Below are 19,816 nucleotides of genomic sequence, written 5' to 3'. Positions count from 1 at the left end.
TTTTTCAAGAGGTGAGAAAGTGTGTTTTGGCTCATGATTTAGCTACTTTCAGATAAAAACAAACTGGGAGAAGAATTCTTTGAGAGTAGCTTTGCTGAGAAGGACCTAGGGGCCCTCGTTGATGAAAAACTTAACATGAGACAGCAGTGCATGCTTGCAGTCTGGAAGGCCAATGGTATCCTGGGTTCCATCAGAAGATGGGTGGCCAGCAGGGTCAGAGAGGTGATTGTTCCCCTCTACTCTGCCCACACAAGGCCCCAGCTGGAGTACTGTGTCCAAGTTTGGGGCCTCCAGTGCAGGAAAGATGTGGAGCTTTTGGAGAGGGTCCAGAGGAGGGCCATGAAGATCCATGGGCTGAAGCATCTCTCCTGTGAAGACAGGCTGAAGGAACTGGGATTGTTCAGCCTGGAAAAGAGAAGGCTGCAGGGAGACCTTATTGCGGCCTTCCAATATTTAAAGGGAATTTATAAAAGAGATAAATCAACTTTTTACAGGGATAGATAGTGATAGGATAAGGGGAAAGTGTTCTAAACTAAAGGGAGATTTAGATTAGATATCAGGAAAGTTTTTAACTGAGAGAGCATTGAGGTGCTGGAACAGGTTGTCCAGGGAGGTTATGGATACCCCACCCCTGGAGGTGTTTGTGGCCAGGTTGGATGGGGCCCCGGGCAATCTGATCTTGTTTCTGATTTAGCGGCCATCCTGTGGTGGGGGGTTTGGAACTTGACCCTTGAAGTCCCTTCCAACCCAAGCCTCTCTATGATTCTATGATTCTGTGGAAACACAAGTAGGCTGGCCACAGTATAACATCACCAACACCAATAACATCATATAAATTTGCAGGGGTCACTTGGAATTTTTAAAACATTCCTGACACTTAGGAGTTCAGAATACTGCCCAGGAGTCAAGGACAAATTTGCTATTACAGCTTTTCAGGCCCAGTTGTCATTCCAAATTTAAAAAATCTGAATTTCAGAAACCTCCACATAGTGCAATGATCTTTTTGAGGAACATGGTTTCTCATCATCCAGATAAAACTAATGTTTAAACCACATTTGTCTTGAGAATGAAGAGTTTTATATCAAGTACTTGTGCAGTAAGAACTCAATATAATTCATAAGCAATCTCTTTGATATAAAATTATGCATTCCCTGATGCAATCTCTTCCTTGTCCTTAACCATCACCATAATACTGCATAAGGGGTTGGTGACCATACCTGATGGTTGAGTCCAATATGTGTGGTTGGGATTGCAGAATCCAAAACATGCATTTGTTCAATCTCCATGTGCCTGTAGAGCTGCTGCAGCTGAGGAGGCTGTACACTCTGCAGTTCTGTGAAGTGGTTATCTCCAAAGGTCTCAAACTCACTGTGCATGTGGTGTGGATGATATTCCCAGTAATGATCTAAAGGAAATAACAGTTTGTCTGTCATTACAAAAGTAAGAAACATGGCATTTATATGTCTTTCACTGGTTTGTACTCCTGCCACTCTCCTTTCTGCCTACTCCATGCCATCCCTGTAGACCTGTCTTTCCTTGATGACAATCTTTATAGATTTCTGTAAAGTTTCTTTTCCTAATCTCCAAAACATGTATGGCTGGAAAGCAGTACTTATGCCTCTTTATGTAGGAAAGTAATCTTAGAAAGAGCGATGGATTTTGGTGAGAATGTAGCACAAGATGCAAAAGATATTAATGCTGGCACCTGTCTTAAGAAGAAACTGTAACAATTCTACCTTTTCATTCTCAAAAAGTATCCCAATTTACATATTGTCAGATTGTAGTTACAGTTTTCCTCATGTCATGGAAACAAGCAGATGAAAATTCCTTATTTTCATCAACTAGCAAAAAATTGCAGGAATGCTACATACAAGGCACAGGACTTTGCAACACATTTCTGTAATCTATTTCTTAATTTATTTACTTTTGAGATCAGATTAATTTCCCTGCAATTCTCAGTTTTAGATCACTGCTCAGTATAAGCTCTCCAAAATTTTCATAATTTCATTTTTGCTGCTCCAAATTGAAAAGCTGCTAGAGGAAATTTGTGTCATTCCATGCTGTATTTCTCTTACATGCAGTAACTGCAGTCATAATTATGTACATATTTGTGTGTACTCTTGTTTAAAATCAAAGTCATCATGACCTCTGCTCTCACTAAGCTTGGATCTAGCCTTCCAGACTGTAACTTTTCATACACTGCTCTATGCAACACCAGAATTCCTTCATAATTTCATGTAAGTCTTACAGTTTATATCTTACTGTTCCAAGTTTCTTTCTTTTGTATTATTATAAATAATTTCTTCCCTACCCTTCACATGTTTTCAAGTTGTTAATATGTACTCTTACAGTCTACTCCTAATAATCACTTTGCCCAGCTGCATGTATTTAGTGCTCAGTCTTTCAGTAAAAATCATTATATTCAGCTCCCTAATTACACTTTTGCAATTTTCCAAATTCTCTCCCAGCTCTTGGCAATGTTCTGAATGTGACGGGCAGAATTAAATATGTTGTTCCAAGTGTAGTTGTATTGAAGTGGTAAAGAGAAGAGCAATTGCCTCATTCTGCAATATGGTGTTATTGTGTACGACATTATCTAACGTGCTAGGAATATTGTTTTCTCAGTATCAGTTTTGTTCTTTTTCTCAGCTTCGAACTCCTCATCCTTCCCCATTTCCGTTTCAAGCAATTAAGTCTAGCCTCACTGGGGATCCGAAAATGGGGATGGTGACTTTGAACATGGCTTCCTTTAGAGGGAGCCCAGTGATATGTTTATTACAAACATAATTGTACTTGGTAAGCTGTAGCTTGTAGCTGCCTGTATGGTTCAGGCCTGTATTTGGAAGCTCTAACAGATCATTTACTATGCTAGTGATTACTTTCTTTGTCCTGCCTGCTTTTCTGAATAGTGGATGAACCATGGACAAACCAAACTTCATGTTTAAGGGATGGAAATCTGCTCATAAAAGTACTCGGGGAGCTGCTGCATTACTTTGTAATTTCTTTGCTTTGTTGTGTAGTATAGCGCTTTCCATGGGCTAAATATGATTTTCTAGCCCAAAGTTTTAATGCATAATTATAAAATAGCAACTCTTCCTAGCTTAGTGTTAGAGACAAATTTTATTTTCTCTTGTAGAAGGGATTTTATGGATGCAACATACCCAGGTACTTGTTACATTCAAATCTGTTTAGGGAGTGGCAAAGCATGTGAGTATGACTGCACAGGTTATCTATCTGTCCTCGTAGGAGAGTTGCGTCAGTCTGAAACTTACTTGTTTATTTGGAAGTCTGAGCCATACTAACTCATGCTTTTACTTGGTTAATTTACTGAAGAGTTCTTTACTTAGAGCCAACCACAGAGACCCACCTACCACTGGCAACCCATATGATAACTTGTAGTGAATTGTTGTGAATATATTGCATGGTTAGTCTATGTTTGTGTTCCTTAGAGTGATTTCACTCTGCTCCTTGTGCAGAAGCTCCTCTGTCAGCTGTCAGTGTATCTTCTCAGATATCCTTTGAATTTGGATATCTACTGCAGCAAAAGAGGTCAGTTAATAATCATAAGGATGACAAAGCCTAGACAAAACTCTGTCAGGACGTCAACAGTACATCTTCAGCTGTCTGACTTGTAGTAGCTATGGTAGTAAACAGTCAAGACAGTATATTTCTAACACGCATTGCCATGAGTATTTACTTGTGCATACTCCATGTAGTCTACTTCTGATTCTTCTTAAACGTTTTTATTAGCAATGACATTTTTGTACTTACAGATACTTCTTAATCTGCTGAAGCTTATCATAAGCTTATAACAAGGTTCCTACTGTCTCCAGAACTGTTCTATACTTTTTTGTAGCAATAAAATAAAATAAAAATAAAAATCAGTAGAACATTATTTATGCATGTTCATGTTAATTGCTCATTACTGAATTCTTTTTTATTGAATTATTTGCTGCTGTAAAAAACACAATTATGAGGACTAATCAGTGACCACATAATACTAAAATGTTACAAAATAAATCTATGCCAGAAATTACTTCAGCATATTAAAATTGTGACAGGAGAAAAATCTTTGTATCTTTCGTAGTTATTGATAGTTTTACAGTGATACTTAGGAAAAAGATACTGTTTTGGTTGCATTGAAAATGAAATTCCAAATTCTGTGTTCATACTCCTCCGCAGTTAACCTTCTTGGCAGAGCTATTGCACATTAAAAAAAAAAATTAAAAAAAAAATTCTAAGTATCTGCATCTGCAGGTATTAAGAGTTGTTTCCTTCCATGTTATTGTTCCTGTTATTTTAATAATGCATAGTAATTCTTTTCAACAATAAATAAATAAAATAAAATAAATAAAATAAAATAAATAAAATTAAAGTGGAGAGAAGAAAAAATAGAGGAGAAAAAGATTCTAGAAATGGAAAGTGTCCATTATTTTGGTCAAGGAAAATGTCATTAAAAGCCAAGCAATAGCTACACAATGGAGTCATTGTGAGAAATTTCTTGTGAAGTGAAAGAGGATGTGAAAAAAATTCTCTCTTACAGAGACATGGAGATGGTGTTTGTTTTGGTGTTGTATGTAGTGAAAGGTTAGAGGAAGGACAACCATGAGCTCTAAACTCCCTCCAATGGCACAAGGGACGTTAGACTTGGGAAGCAATAGCAGACCTAAAAACATTGTGCTACTATTCGCCATGGAGATAGATTCTTAATCTAAAAATGAGAATATAACTGTAGTTTCTTAGTCATCCTTTGCCCAAGATGATTGCTTTGCTCCTGTTTTAACAGACAAATACCATCAGATCCAGAAGCTAAAATATGAAATAGGCTTAGGAGAAGTGTTTATTATAGACTAACAAGATAAATTTTCATCATGCAGTGCAAAACTGTGCAAGAAATTCCTGAGCCAGCTCTTGAACAGGAAATGCAACAGCTCTGTCAGCACAGCACTTTGCCTCATCTAAGACAATGACTCCTGACATGGCTGTGCTTATGAGTCTGAGCTAGTGGTTGAGTGGTTCTGCCCTGTGCTGCACAGATAATAAATGTGGCAGAGGATTTCTTACACTCTACCAGACTGTACTGCTTAGATGTTCCCATTGTGTTTCACTTGTCTGAAAAAACAAACTGAGAAAAAACCCATAAAGGAAATAAAAATATTGAAGAACACTGCAAAATGTCTTCACTAGGACAGACTTCAGTAGGACTGCTCTACGCTGAATGAAATGCCATATTCCTGAGCAGTGTAGCAGTATTATCTCTAATAACAACAGAATCACATAAGCTCTCACTTTAAATCTGACAAACTTCATTATTTTTATAATGTTAAATGTTTGAAAATCCCTAATTCAGACCCAGGAAGTCATGAGAATGTCTTTAAAAATGTGAGGGGATTTTTAATGAAGTTTGGAGTTCTTTCTATTTTCCTTATAGTATTTATGGCTAAGGTTCATGTTTGGACTTTCCTCCACTTTTACACTGGCTAAAATCCTAACAAAATCAAATCAGAGTTACTTATATGATCACATTACTCCAGGAGGTGGGAAGAAAATAAAATTCCAGCCCACAAAAACTGGTAAGTTTCATTGAGGCTATCAACAAAATGAACAATGGTCAACATTCAGCTTCAAACAACAGGTGATTTTTATTAAACCAAAGCTGTTTAGTAATAAATTAGAGACAAATCTGCAATTACTAAGATTGCATTAGTGTTACAAAATATGCTATATTACATTTACAGACTCACTACTGTACAGTCTCAGGACAGAGTGATTGTCTAATACATGATCACTCAAAGTAGCTTCTGTCCTTTATGAAGGTATATGCTTATAGTATTTACAAAGTAATTAAACTATAGTATGCAAAATAAATTCAGACAGTACATGTTATGATCCAACATATGGGATCTGTATAGTGTGTTTTTGGATGTTAGATTGAGTGTTACCTTACTGGCAGTGATCCTTTATGTATTAAAGTTAGTGATAACTGCTGTGCTGTGTGCACTTCACTACCTACTCAAGTAAACGTAGAGTAAGGGTTGTCTTTAGCACTGTCTTCCAGAAAAGTGTAAGCAATGCATGTAGCACAGATTTACAGTATAACCCACTGCCATATCTCCTTCACAAAAATAATTTGTTACCAGTGAGAGAGAGAGAGAGAGAGAGAGAGAGTCTGATGCTTGAGTAAAACTTTCTATTTAGTTTCTATTTTGTTAGCAGTCCTACATCTGCACGGTCAGGATAATTATTCAGTTTTGTAGCATCTATTAGTATCTGGCACTAGACCTGCAAAACTGAAATAGGTTTCCCAGAGACGTTGTAGATGGCATTCAAGGCCAGGCTGGATGTGACTCTGGGCAGCTTGGTCTACTAATTGGTGACTGTGCCTATGGCAGGGGAGCTGAAACTAGACGATCTTTGAGGTCCTTTTCAACCCAGGCCATTCTATGATTCTACAAAAACTGTACTGTATATATTCTCAGTGATCTCACTGTACCCAAAGCTGAACTCCTCCTCCACAGTTCTGTCCTATTTCTTATTTTTTCCAATCTAGTCATGTTCTCACCTCTTTTACTTCACCTTTATCACTGCAGCACCTTATTTATTGATTTTCCCCATAATTTGTCAGCCATTGCACTTTTATTCACATTGCTCTGAACATTTAGTAGTCGGTAACGTCCCTGCACTTCCACATGGCTTTTCTCATGATCCACTACTTGGCTTTTCACTTTGTTTACTTCACTCCCTCTGGATGCATTGTTGTTCATTGCTCTCTTAGATGGTGACTAATTCAGGAGAGCATTTGGTATTTGGATATAACCAACTACATTGCAAGTGCTGTCATAAATAAAAGTTGGAATGAAATGTTTAGGCTGGGATAAAGTTGCCTCTTGGTGTTGGTTTTTTGGAGTCTTTTCAAAACTTAAGGATACTACTTGGGCCATAACCCACACAGGTGACTTTGTGTTTTTGTAGTATTTATTGTGACAAGTAAAATCATGTTAATGATCTGAACAATGTAGCTTAGGAATAGTCTTCCAGAAGAAAAATTGGGCAGTAAACAGGTGGGATGATAAGAGTATGAAAGATAAAGAGGTGTTGCTGCTTTATTTAGCCTATATTTAATGACAGAAATGTCCTTTCCCAGTGCTTTTTCCTACATGGCATATTTTATGTTCATTGTTTAATTATCACAATTGCCTTTTGAGATAATAAATGTTATGCTCATTTTATGGATGTGTAAATAGTCTTGGTTTGTACTGTAAAAACCCTGAATTTCCATGTGGAATTTCCTAGGTTTGATGAACGTTACTTCAGAGGCCACGAGATAACTTATAAAAAAATGAAGTAGTTCTTTGTCTCTAGGCCTTAAGAATATTGTTTGTCTTTCCTGAATACAATGTAGAGAACAAATTTAGGTAGGAATCTTTTTCAGTTTAATGCCCTATTCTGTAACTTGCTATGCTGTGAAATTGTCAGATGGCTTAAATTATGTAGTGATGGATCTAGTTGCTATATCAATAAGAGTCTCTTAGGGAAATTCCAGGTTCTGAAGGGACTGCCACAAGTGATACAGAAAAACGGTGCTTTTCCTTCTTGAGTCAATATTGACCCTGATATTTCCAGGGTGGTGTTGTCAGACCATTGTACTGTGCAGTATACAAAAGTCACAAAGCAGGACTCTCCCCTCTGCATTGATTTACAGTCCAGTCCCCACAAGGTTTGAAAATACAGAAGATACCAAAGCTCTGAAATTGTGTTCATAATAATAACGACAATTTATTTCACTTTTAGTTAGGTTTATGTACAAACAGCAACAAGGAAGTTTTACGTAGATTTAGAGAGAGGAAGTACTTGGGTGTACTGGAGGAAGAGTGAAAGTTGAAGCTAGGTGTGGTGGCATGCGAAACAGATCAAAAGAAAGAGAAATATATGGAGCTAGAAAAAGCCAAATGTTGGAGAAACAGAATTAGAATAAAGGCACAGAGTATTGAAGACTTAATTCAAAAAGGAATCGGAGATGGGAGTACAAGAAGAATAGTATAGTATAGCAAATTCATGTCCTCTGACTTCTGAAACAAGCAGAGTGGTTTTGACCTGCAGAGGAAATTAAAAATGCCCTGAAGATAATGAAGAATGGAGAGCATGAGGTCCCACTCTCCTGGCAATACACTGAATGTCCTGTAAGCACTTGCATCACTTAGTGCTTTTTAAATTCTCTTTCAGAGAAATCAGTGTTGCAATTGCTGGGTTGGAACAGTATTGTTAAGCAGAAGAGATTAAGCAGAACAGCATATTGTTAATTTCTGAGCTAAAATTATCTCCCTGTAACGATATAGATTGCAGCAGCTTGTTTGTTCTTTTCCTGAATGTCCTAAAATCATTTTCCAGTGGTGTACCATGAGACCTTATGTTCCAAGGAGATATTTTTTAACTTACCACCATGACTCTCTCCATCGCTGTTGAGATATTGGTAATAGTCATGGGGCTGTCGGTAGAGGTCTGACTCATAGGACACCATATCTTCAGAGGGCTGTAAAGCGAAAAGGAATTTTTAGAACTGTAAGCTTAGACAAATTCCTTCAAAATTATAAATTATTCATATCTGTTAGTGAAGAGAAGATGCCAACACATTTTATATTGCCTAGAGAAAGAAGGGGGAGGCTTCAAGTTCTTATTAAAGCAGCAGAAGTAAAATGCTTGATACCAAATAATATTCTGCAAGAAAAAAAATGGAAAAAAAAAAGAAGAGAAATCCATATCTTTAAATGTGGTGAGAGTTTTCTGTTGTCTGTATAACATAACTTGTTATGCGGTATTGCACAAGTTCTTTATAACCCATCCTTGAATCTCTGCCCAGCTACCTTGGACAGGAGGCCCAAGCTGAGATACCACCACACCAGCACAGCAGAGAAACATTCTCTTTCATAGTAACAGATGCTTTTTCTTCTTCCTCCTGTACACAACAGAGAAAGAAGAAACTTGCCTTGCCTAAGCATGTTATTCTGGGTCTTTTTAAGCAGGTCTTACTAAATTGTGACAATCTGTAGGGGTAATTATGTCAACGGAGAGCAGGTAAATAGTTTTTAGCAAGGCAGTGACCAGTTAAGTTCATGACAATAATTTCTTCCAATCTGAAAAAAGTCCTATGATGTCAGCAGCAATGTGGAAATGAAAAACCTTCTTGCAACTTGCTCTGAAAGGAGATTATTTCTGAGAGGTACTAATAGAACCATTTTTCTTCTGTTAATGCCTTTAGCATAACAAACTTTAAAGAAAAGGACAAATTTAAAATAATACAATAAGTGATAGAAAAACATGTGCAAATGCTTATATGCTCATATATTCACCAATCTTTTGCAAGCTTAGGCTATGGTGACAGCATGCTAGAAATTCAGGTGAGGCTTCTCTTTTTCTTACTCCTTTAGATTCTCATGAACAAGAACCCTATGGCATTAGTTGCCATTAAGATCCAAATGGACATGTAGATAAGCAGCTGACAAAAGGAAAGGATTTCTTTCTGAACATAACTAGATCAGAGTTGTTATTGCTCATTAACTCTTGTCTTTAATTCTTCTATTTGTCAGTTCATTCTGTTGGAAATATGGAATTAAAAATTTGTCCATTTTCTAAGAATTTAATTTATATGATGACACTGAAGAAAGCAGATCAAGGAAAAGATGGATTTATTCCCAGAAGATTAAGATGTTAGAACACAAAAGGTTAGAAAATAATTTTAGAAAGTACTTTGGACCTCCATATATCCTTAATGGCAGCTGCATGTTTTATCAGTTTATTGTATTAGAATCTGGCAGCAAAATTGCTTAAAACATCATGACTTCCAGAATATACACATTGCCTGATCATCAGACCCATGGAATGCTCAAAGCCTCAGGAGTGAATCCATTGCCTATCTGTCAGCTCCCCATATAATCTATGATGGTAAATAGCTGTTCTGAGAAAATCTTGAGAAAATTATAACTTACAGTAGACAATGTAAGGAAATACATTGGAAATAGATAGTATGGGAATACTAAAGGGAGTAAATTATCATTTACTAGTACCACAGCAGGGATACCACTGAAGAGACTTCTCTTATTTCTGGTCTCTAGAAGTGATAGGTCCAATTTCCCTTTCCAAATCAATGTGATTCCAATAAAATGTCCCTTTGACAAGAAGAGATTTAATGAAGAGGGTAACCCACTTCTGGATATCAGAGGGGTGATAAAAGGAGACAAGCAGCACACACGACTTCTCTCTGATGCTTCTGTTTCTACTATGCACATTTTCTTTGTGTTCTCTCTAACCATGACTGATTATACCCGCATTCAGTCATCCTGATTTCTTACACCTGTGGTATTTTCTGATCTCTTCAAAGGAAGAACAATGAGGCTTTGCTTTGCTTTCTTTACAGACCAGACAGAAGGATGACATTCTGAATGGAATTTCTTGTCTTCCTTATCTCTGTAAATTAATTCACCTTACTACTCCATATTCATAAATATATGCTTTCTGTTAAAATTGTGTAGCCTGAAGAATGTCCTTATGAAATTCCTGCCTTTATGGGATATCAGCCTTCATACTCAGAAATGATCATTTGTCATAATTCAGAGGAAAACACAGAGAGACTTCAACATCCAAATGGAAAATGAGTATCGTTCTCCTTGGAAGAAATGGATGTTAAAAAAAATCATAGAAGAGTATACAGAAGAGTATATATGTTTGTTTCCTTTCAGTTCAAATATGCTAAACTGTCTGAAATTATACGTATTTTCCATATATAAATGCATCAAAAGTTGTAACTCCAATAGTAAACAAATTTCAAAAGAAATCAGTGTGTAGTCAATTAAGCTTTATTTGCTACGTATAAAGTTTCTACTGCTACAAAAAAACTTTATCTTATAAGTCATGCTTTTGCAGGCCAAACAGCAGTCCAAAAGAAGATAAATGACAAAAATTCAAAAATTTTAGACATGGAAAAGAACAATTGACTTGCCTAGTTGAATTCTTCCTTAGCTGTCTCTTCTTCCCTAAGATCTTCCAAACTCTTGTATTTCAGTCTAATATATACTTTATCAGCCAATGGTCTCTCACAGATTGAAAGCTGAGAATGAAGTACTTCTACTGATGAAAAGCTTGTTTTACAAGTTCAGATGTATACAATGACCAGAGCTAAAGGAAGGTGTGTTAAATAGACTCTTAAAAAAAACAATTTCCCTAATCATTACAGTTCTCATCAAGTGCAGAGATGCAGATACTCAGCATCTTCAAAACAGTCTGCTTTTACAGTGGTCACTGTATTTACATACTCTGTGTTGAAAAATCTGGGACTTAGTCTCTTTAGTATGAATTGTAGGAATTTTCTTGATTTTTTTCCTGCTAACTAGTCCTTTGGATAGAATATGTATATGTCTGTCCTTATTTATTTACACAACCTGGACCAATTCATCACCACAAAGGACCTGAAATGGCACCACTTTCCATCTTGGTGTCTGATTGTCAAGAGTACATAAATTAATATGGGAGTATTTATATTAAATACTTAAATAAGTTTGTCTATCATATTTTCCATGATTATTTTTATCCTATGAAAATGTGGGATATTTTCCTCTATTCAACAGACAAAATATATCCAAGAACCTGTTTGAAATCTCTCTTTGAGTTTTCTTCTTTTAGGTTTTATTTAAAACTTATTTGTCTCTAGTTGGAAAGAAGAGGTTTCACCCTGTGCTGCCTCTTGCACTAATCATTACCCACTTTGTCCTTCTCTGGAACCTCCCCACCCACACATTTCACCATCTTTCTTACTAATAGCACTTCCATGATATTGAACTATTTTTGTTTCACCAGACAAAAAGCAAAGAATTATTTATTTTATAATTAACTTTTTAACTGATTTCAATGGCCATTTGGTCTATCAATTGTTTTCCTGCAAAACAGTGACTGAAAGATTTGTTAGCAACTCATAGCTGTGGCCTGAAGTTGATATCTCCTTTCCTGCATGCCCTGAAGTGCTGTATGTTATCTAAAACCATATTCCAGCCTAAAGAAAGAGGTCAGTAAACAGTATTTTATCTGTCGCAGACTATGGTAAATGGAGAGCTGCTTTTATCTTCCTTCTTCACTCTGGAAACTCATGGGAAAAGCCACAAAACTTATTGGAGAAAGTTTGGTTGGCATTGGTTAAGTGTGATACAGGAGACTCAACTGAATAACCATCTAAAAATTGTCCTGGTCAGATGATTCCAGGTGATCATAAATTCACTACATGCTTTCATTATTATTCCATCATAACTATTCACTGGCATGTGATACAGAAATACTCTACATGGTTTCCAACAACGTGCTGCTGAGACAAGTTTTAAGACCAAGATTAACTATATTTCCTTGGGAAAAAAAAAAAAATACAGTATAACTATTTTAGAAAAGATGAGTAAAAATGCTAGCACGATCACTCATTGGGCCAGCCTTACCAGACCACTGAGGTGAAGCAGTTTTGTGGAACAGCAAGTTTGGAGAGGCTTTTTTCACTCTCAAACCTCCATACAGAGCTGTGATTTCTACTGGTGCCTACTTTGGCCCTACTCAAATATATAAATAGGGCCCACTTGGAAGGCTTGGGTCCACTTTGCAGAACTCTGCCATACAAATATTCATAGTCCTTGGAGAAGGATGCGTACTCCTAAAATTTTTGAGTAGCGTTTTCCAAAGGAAAGTTACAAGTTTCCCAGCAGAGTTGAGAAGAAGGCAGTTGTTGACCCACCCTCAACTGAAAGGGGAGGGGCAGAGGAGGAAAACGTTGCTTCACAGGAACCCCTGTGCAGAAACAGGGTAATGTCTCTTCTCAGAAAAAGTCCCAAGAGGCACAGACATTTATAGTGATGCCATGCTTGGGCTGTAGCTAACCCTGCTCAAAGTGCACTTGAAACAATTCTGAAAGTACAAAACACATAAATATTCACTTTTGGATGCATTAATCACAAAAATAAGAAACAAATTACCGAGTGTTCCTTTAAGATGTAATTGTATTTTTACTGTCTGTTGTTTCATTAACCTGACTTCAGCCAGAATATTACTTGCAAAACAAGTTAGAATATAAGCGAGACTATGTTAGATTTTTACTCACAGCATCACAGAATTGCAGGAGTTGGAAAGGACCTCAAGAAATTGTTGAGTCCAACCCCCCAGATTATTCAGTGCATGAACTGGAATTCAGTACTTTAAGAAAGAGTACAGGAAAGTTGGCTTTGAGTGAATGAGTAAAAAAAATCAACAATAATAATAAAACTGAGATGCTGGTTGCTGGATAGTTGAGGACAAGGTTTGGGTGCTTTTGAAGGGGATTTCTGTTAAGCTCACCAAGTAACATATTGAAAAATCTATAAATTGCTGTTTTTCATGCTCTCAATTTCTTTTTGGATATTTGTGCTGACGTATTTACAAAAATTAAAAAAGATTTTTAGAGTCTTCTCACACTTTGGGTAAATAGTGAATTTTAAGGTCACCACTGATTTACTGCTAGAACAAACAATCTCCCAAATGTAAGAAGCAAGTATTTTTTTCAATCAATGTAGATTCCAGACAGAAAATAAATTCAAATTACCATTTTTTTTTTCTGGAGATCTGAAAATAAGGAAATATGGTTTAACCTTCATTAGGTGGGACAGTAGAAAAAGCGAACATGATGTGCGTTTTATTAAAAGGACTCCTAGTTGGGCATTGTCTTTTTTTCCACATATAGCAAGTACTGTAAGTTATCTACCACATTTAAAAAAAAAAGCCAATTAAAACACTTTATCTGATATCACTCTAGGTTATACAAACCTCATAAAATCTTGTTAGGGCCTCTGTCCCATTTTGCTTAGAAATGTCCCATGAAGGTTTGTTTCTCAACGACAGGCAAGTGCCATGACATTTTTCATAAAACTAATCTTCAAACTCATGGTAGAATAAATTACAGCAGCATAACAATGCTTCAGAGTTAAAAAATAAAAATAAAAAAAGGAAAAAAAAAAAGATAGATGTAGCCTTGTTATCATAAGAAGAATTTGTGTCTAACAGAAAATATTGAAAGGCCCAATTAAGCGCAGTGAAGTTTTTTCCTCATTCACCAGTTACTTTTTTACAACAAGTGAATTCAAGAAAATTCAGATTCAAAAGAAGGTGAAGGTAGAGACTAAAATACCAACATTACAAAGGGCACAGAGTCCAAAAATCTACAGTAGTTAAAATCAGTATTCAGCAACTCTAAGACTGGTATAAAGTCAAATACATAAAGTATATAGATCTACAGATTATGAAAAGTTACAACTCAAAACAAGAGTCGGCCTAATATCACAAAGCTGGTACTTGTACTGACTTGCCAGATGCATATCATACAGAACTAGCATACATTTAATCTGTGAAAGCAAATGGAGATCAAGATCCGATACAAGCGTAAGGAGGAAATGTTAATTTCCTATTCATTGTAATGTTGTCCCAAGGTTTACATACTGACCTGAACCCATTTTCCCAGCATTACAAATGTAAGGCAAAAGAAGACATTCTCAAATATTAAAATCTGGTTTACTTTGTCTTTTGCTACTGAGCCCAATGATCCACATTAGAAATAAAGCCCGTATACTCACAGGGGGAATGAGGGGAAATCCTTCCATTTTGCAAGCTTGCAACATTCAGCCAATTTCAGAGTGAATTTTTCTTAATTCAGTTTTCAAACATCCAGAATAACTGACTTGAAAAATCACATGAAACAAACAGAAACAATGAAGAGAAAAAAGAAAGAAAGAAAAAAAAAAAAAGAACAAAAGTGAGATCCTTGGACTCCGTGAAGTCCCTTTGCAGTGGTGGATCTCAGGATAGGAGAATAACCCTAACAAGTTTTCATAGTTTGCCCTAATAGGTTCTGAGGTGAACTTCTTTCCAAGTTGTATTTGAAGTTCCTGATTTTATGAAATGTCTGTAGAAGGGAGATAGCCCTTGGTCTATCAGTGCGGTGTGACATCATCACAGCTCTTAGCCAGTTTGCATAAATCTCATTTCAGGGAGTTGTGGCGCTCTAACAGGAAGTCTGCCCCAAGCCAGATCTGCCATGGGCAGGTGCTTACTGTATAATCAGCAACCCAGCGCCTGGGCCTGCTACCAATAAACAAGTATATGGGTACAGTGTGCTGTGGTAAGCTTATGTACTTCCAGCTGTGGAGGAAACAAATGATGGTGCTGCTCTCTGGTTTAATGATCGTAGAGCCTGACAACTTCTGTGAGGATAGTGCAGTGGCATAGACTTGCTTTAATAATAGCCCTGTATTGGAATTAAGAGAAAGGAAAGAAAAAAGTATGCAGTTTCAAGTACACATTCTCAAATATTTAAAAAAATATCTTTTTTTTTTTACTTATTTTTAATGTTAAAATATAATTTTCTACAAAACCAATGTTTTGTAGAAACTGAGCCTGTGAGACTTTCTCCATAAAATTTGCTACAGAGCAAAATTATATGGAGAAAAATATTAAGTCTTCTTACTTGTTTCTTGTGATTTCTTTCTAGGCACTGCAAGGATAAAATAAGTGGAAAAGAAGAAAGCATTAAATGCCTCACATAATGGCTTTACTTATCATAGAAGAGTGCCTTTGACAGTGAGTAGAGAACAAGGTTTTTAGACTGTTATCTGAACAACCAGATGTTGAAATTGCATGTAAAATTTTTGCTTAAGCTCTATGCGCAAGTTCTTTCCTCTTTCTCTATCTCAGTCAATACTGCTTTGTCTACACTGAACACGTGCCCTTCTCACCAAGGTTCAATCAGGGGCAGGGGTGAGTGGGTCACAGTGCAGGACGTAAAGGATGGGGCCTTGCTGCAATGGGAGAACTCTTTCATTCTGCAAAATGTCTTCTTGCTTTGCAATTAGTTACTAATATCTTGGAAAAGTGAAGTTGCTTTCTCTGGGTTGTTCCCCTTCAGTGTATGCCCGTGTGCCACAGGTTCTGCTTTTGAAAGTAGCCTGTTCACCACTCACCTGGGTGTATGTATGAGGGGGAGTTTTAGCCACTGCAAACTTCCTCCCTCATACACTGGTAAAACCAGAGGCTACTCACAAGTTCCTCTCATTCCCCACCCTAAGGAACCAAACTAGCAAACCATGTTAGTAATGGGATAAGATCAAAACACAATGGAAGATTAACTCTTAATGTCCAAGGCTGAACTTCACTGGCATCAGTTGATACATAGCCATTTCATTCTTACATTGCTTGTACCATGAAATCTTGACATTAACTTTGAAATAAGCAAGTTCCTAAACGGTCCATTTCTGCTTCAGAGATTATTGTCAAGTCTCCTTTTGGATAAAAGCTGAGAAGTGATCAGATCTATCTAGGGAAACAGGAAGGTGACAACATTACAATACTAATGATAAAGTTTAGCGAATACAGAAAAGAAAGGAGTATACAGTAGCATACATATTCATTGCATATAGGGTAATGAAAGGAGTTGTGGAAACTGCATGTGTGTTTAAAAGGCAATTTAGAACAAAGAAATAGGCTATCTGATTCTCAGTATGATGAAAGATACATTAAGCAGCTACTGAAAGGTTTAAAAGCGTCATGTTTTGCACAAGGGGTTTTCTATTAGGGTGGAATGTAACTATATTTAATACGCTGGAGGATATTTCAGCAGTGCCCCTCAGCGCAGGAAGTTACCTAATAAGGGTAGATAGTTTGCAGCAGCCTTACTGCACTCCGGGAAAGCTAGATTACCAACATTATCAGCGTTAACAACTGTGTTTAACATATGAGCAGTCATAAACACATTAAGCTTATCCACATAAAAAATCAACTTGATTCTCTGTGTGATGAATTAGAGCAAAACAATAGGCCATAAAGCTTGGGGAACAGCAGAAAGTCCAGAAGTTGAAAAAACTTCCTAGGAAGGAGAGAATCTCCATAAATGGAAATGCTAGAAGTTAATCAAAATGCTTGTTTACACTACAAAGCTGTATGGAAACATCACCAGTGACATTCTCACTAAAATAAACAATAGACTTTCTCACTTTTGAATATAACTGACATTTTATCCTAGATTTGTCATCACAGAATACTTCTCCTCCTAAAGGAAGGTCTTTTGACCTAGATCCTTGCATTTCTTCATTAGATTATTTGCATCCAGAACAACAGATTAAGTTACCAAACAGTTGAATACTAGACATCTGATTTCCATACGACTTGAACTGCTTCAAAAGAGCTTTTGTAGTAGGGTAGAGATATATCTCCATGACAGGAATTTGGAGGATTGGAGAAAATCCTGCCTAACTGGAAGATTAAGTTTTTGAAAACACTTAATAATCATATTAATCTGAAATATTTTTCCTGTTAGCATCACCTCAGCCGTGTGCAGCTTTTTGAAGCAGTTCCTCTACCTATTTAATCATCAAGCTCTTTCTAACCACAGTCTACCAAAGCAAAAGGATTTCATCTCGAAGCCACATCACAGAGAGGTCCCTTTACCTCAAACCTTGCTTGGTGCTCAGAAAGTAATTTTTCTCCCTACTGAAACCATATATATCACTCATCCTGAAGCCCTTTAATAGAAGCAGGTGTCTACGTAGAATCTGATGCTGAGTTTGCTTCTATCAGTAAGACAAGATCTCTAAACAAGCAAATCCTTTCTATCCCTTCTATCATCCATATTCTTCCCGGAGCTGTATTTTCCATTGAACTTACTGTATCTAGAGGTGATGTAGCTTTTTTCCTTGCTATATGGGCATCCCCTCCTAGAACTGATGCAGTTTTTAGTGCCAAAAAAGTGCTTTTGACAGTCCAGCTTTCATGAATTCCAGTCTATAACTGCATCTGTACAAAGACTTTTCCAGTGGGAAGTGTCATAAAAATGTCATGAAAATATCACAATCTTAACTAACTTCACAATATTGCCAAAAAATTTCACATGTAGAATGGACTAAATCCAAATCAGAATGAAGATAATCATTTTCTTTGAAAGAAAGAGGAATAATTTGGGTGCGTATTAATTCAAAAAGCTTCACTTTTTTTGGAACCATATTACAACACACAATCACTTGAAATATTGAAAAGCATTTCATTTATCATATTATTAGTAACTTTCAAACTGTCCCTAAAGCAGAATTCAGCAAGGTAGAAAATATCCATTTCATAATTTATACAGCTTCAAGATCTGCTTACAACTCAGCTATATTTGATTTTTTACTGTGTATGACTTTGTTTTGGCTTTAGGGCATATTCAAACAGATTAAAGATTTGATGTTAGTGTTTAACAGTTTTCTTCTTTTGCAGGTAGGAGATTTTCAATTCACATATTCCTGCTCATTTATAATCTGGAGACTTCTGTATGATTTCAAGCAATTAACATGGAAGAGTGCTTTAACGCCATCTAATCTTGAAGTCTATGTTCCAGATTCAGATTGCATTAGTAAGATACAAGCACTTATGTTTAATATCCCCTCATAGAGTTATGTCTTGAAACCAATGCCCAGTATCTCATTTCCATTTACACCCATTTGTCAGTTTCCCTGAAGTATCCCTCCAAATCAGATATTTTAATAGTAAAAATTAAACTATAAACATGAGTTGCAATATGATTCAACAGGGCCTTACCTGTAGAGACAGAAAAAAACACATTTTAGAACTGCAGTTATGATAAGTAACTGATCTAGACCCACCACTGGTATTCTTTCCCTGGGTCCATAGGGACCCCCTTCAGCTGTGTGAACTTTGATTTAGATATTTAGGTAACTGTTTAGGTTCTGTTTTGAGAGTGCAGCTGTATCTACGAATTTGTGATTTTGCACTTGCGTCTTATTGGGCTTGTATCAATTATTCTCCCAGAAATCAAAAAAGAAAAGCACTATTCACAAATAACCAACTGTTTAGGTAGATTCTGGGTTACATCTGTGGATCCTGTTCTCTGCCTTTCATAAGGACTTTGTGTTCGGAATTTTGTTTAAACAGAAAAACTGAAGCATGTAAAGCCAATAATCTGTGTACATCCTCCCTGCAGACATTTGGCTTTATAAGAGGTGGAGCGTATGTGCAAGCCCCATGCTGCAGCTTTATGTGTATATGACTAGGACAGGTCTGTATAATTTGTGTATAACAGACTCTGTAGCATATTATCTGTAGTGACTTTTTTCTCACAGAAGTAGTAACTGGTATGAAAAGTTGTCTTTGAATTAATCTGTTTTTTGATTCTTCTGTAAACTTAAATTACCTTTATGATAAGAAATTGATTCTTCAGTCTTCATTTTCACTTTCTTGACTGTGGGGTTTTTCAGGTGCCTTGATATTTGCAAGGGAAGGTAAAATCCTGATATCTTTCACTGATTTTCTGATAGAAAAAGTTAGCAGTTTGGAGGAAAGTAAATCTATCTTAAGCTGTTTGGTTGTTTAGAACCACAGTTTGCTTGCTGACAAAGGATACATCAGCCATTTAAAGACTGCAGGCCTGATGAAGGAGTTCTAAACAGTTTTTTGTTTGTTTGCAGTTGTATTGCTCTGTATTTTGGTACTTTTTTGTTCTCTTGTTCTGCTAACAATATTTAGATTGATAGTTTTTTTCCTGCCTTTTTATTCCCACTGCTGCAACTACTGGTCTTTTAACTTGAAATTTTTTTTTAATGAAAACAATTTTCTATACTTCCAGTGCAGTATTTAACTGTACTGAACTGTATTTAACTCTTCTCCTTGTTGTGCCAGAAGTATAATGTAAAAATAGGAATTGAACAAAGACTAGGGAGATCCAGATTTTTGAAGAGTCTTAAGAGGACTTCAAAACTTTTTTTTTTTTAATGTGGTAATT

At 36.5% G+C, this 19,816-nt stretch overlaps 1 protein-coding gene across 1 annotated transcript; it reads right to left on the bottom strand.

Annotated features, from left to right (window-relative positions):
- Nucleotides 1–1,166: 1,166 nt before the first annotated feature.
- LOC100548288 (transcription factor PU.1-like) lies at nt 1,167–15,004 on the bottom strand. The gene is made up of 3 exons (XM_010711373.3): nt 14,625–15,004; nt 8,437–8,530; nt 1,167–1,405 (listed from the first exon to the last, which is right to left on the bottom strand). The coding sequence occupies exons 1-3, from the start codon at nt 14,667–14,669 to the stop codon at nt 1,182–1,184; spliced, it is 363 nt and encodes a 120-aa protein (XP_010709675.1). The 5' UTR covers nt 14,670–15,004; the 3' UTR covers nt 1,167–1,181.
- Between the last annotated feature and the right edge of the window lie 4,812 nt (nt 15,005–19,816).

This window comes from Meleagris gallopavo, chromosome 5 (assembly GCF_000146605.3).
Source record: "Meleagris gallopavo isolate NT-WF06-2002-E0010 breed Aviagen turkey brand Nicholas breeding stock chromosome 5, Turkey_5.1, whole genome shotgun sequence".
In the NCBI taxonomy this organism is placed as follows: Eukaryota; Metazoa; Chordata; class Aves; order Galliformes; family Phasianidae; genus Meleagris; species Meleagris gallopavo.
This window is presented reverse-complemented; position numbering and strand designations above follow the sequence as displayed.

Excerpts from the sequence above, each read along its gene's own strand:
- LOC100548288 (XM_010711373.3), bottom strand. The coding sequence starts at position 14,669 with ATGTTGCAAGCTTGCAAAATGGAAGGATTTCCCCTCATTCCCCCT. Across the intron at positions 8,531-14,624 it reads GATTTCCCCTCATTCCCCCT|CCCTCTGAAGATATGGTGTC; the intron begins GTGAGTATACGG and ends TTCGCTTTACAG. Across the intron at positions 1,406-8,436 it reads CGATGGAGAGAGTCATGGTG|ATCATTACTGGGAATATCAT; the intron begins GTAAGTTAAAAA and ends TATTTCCTTTAG.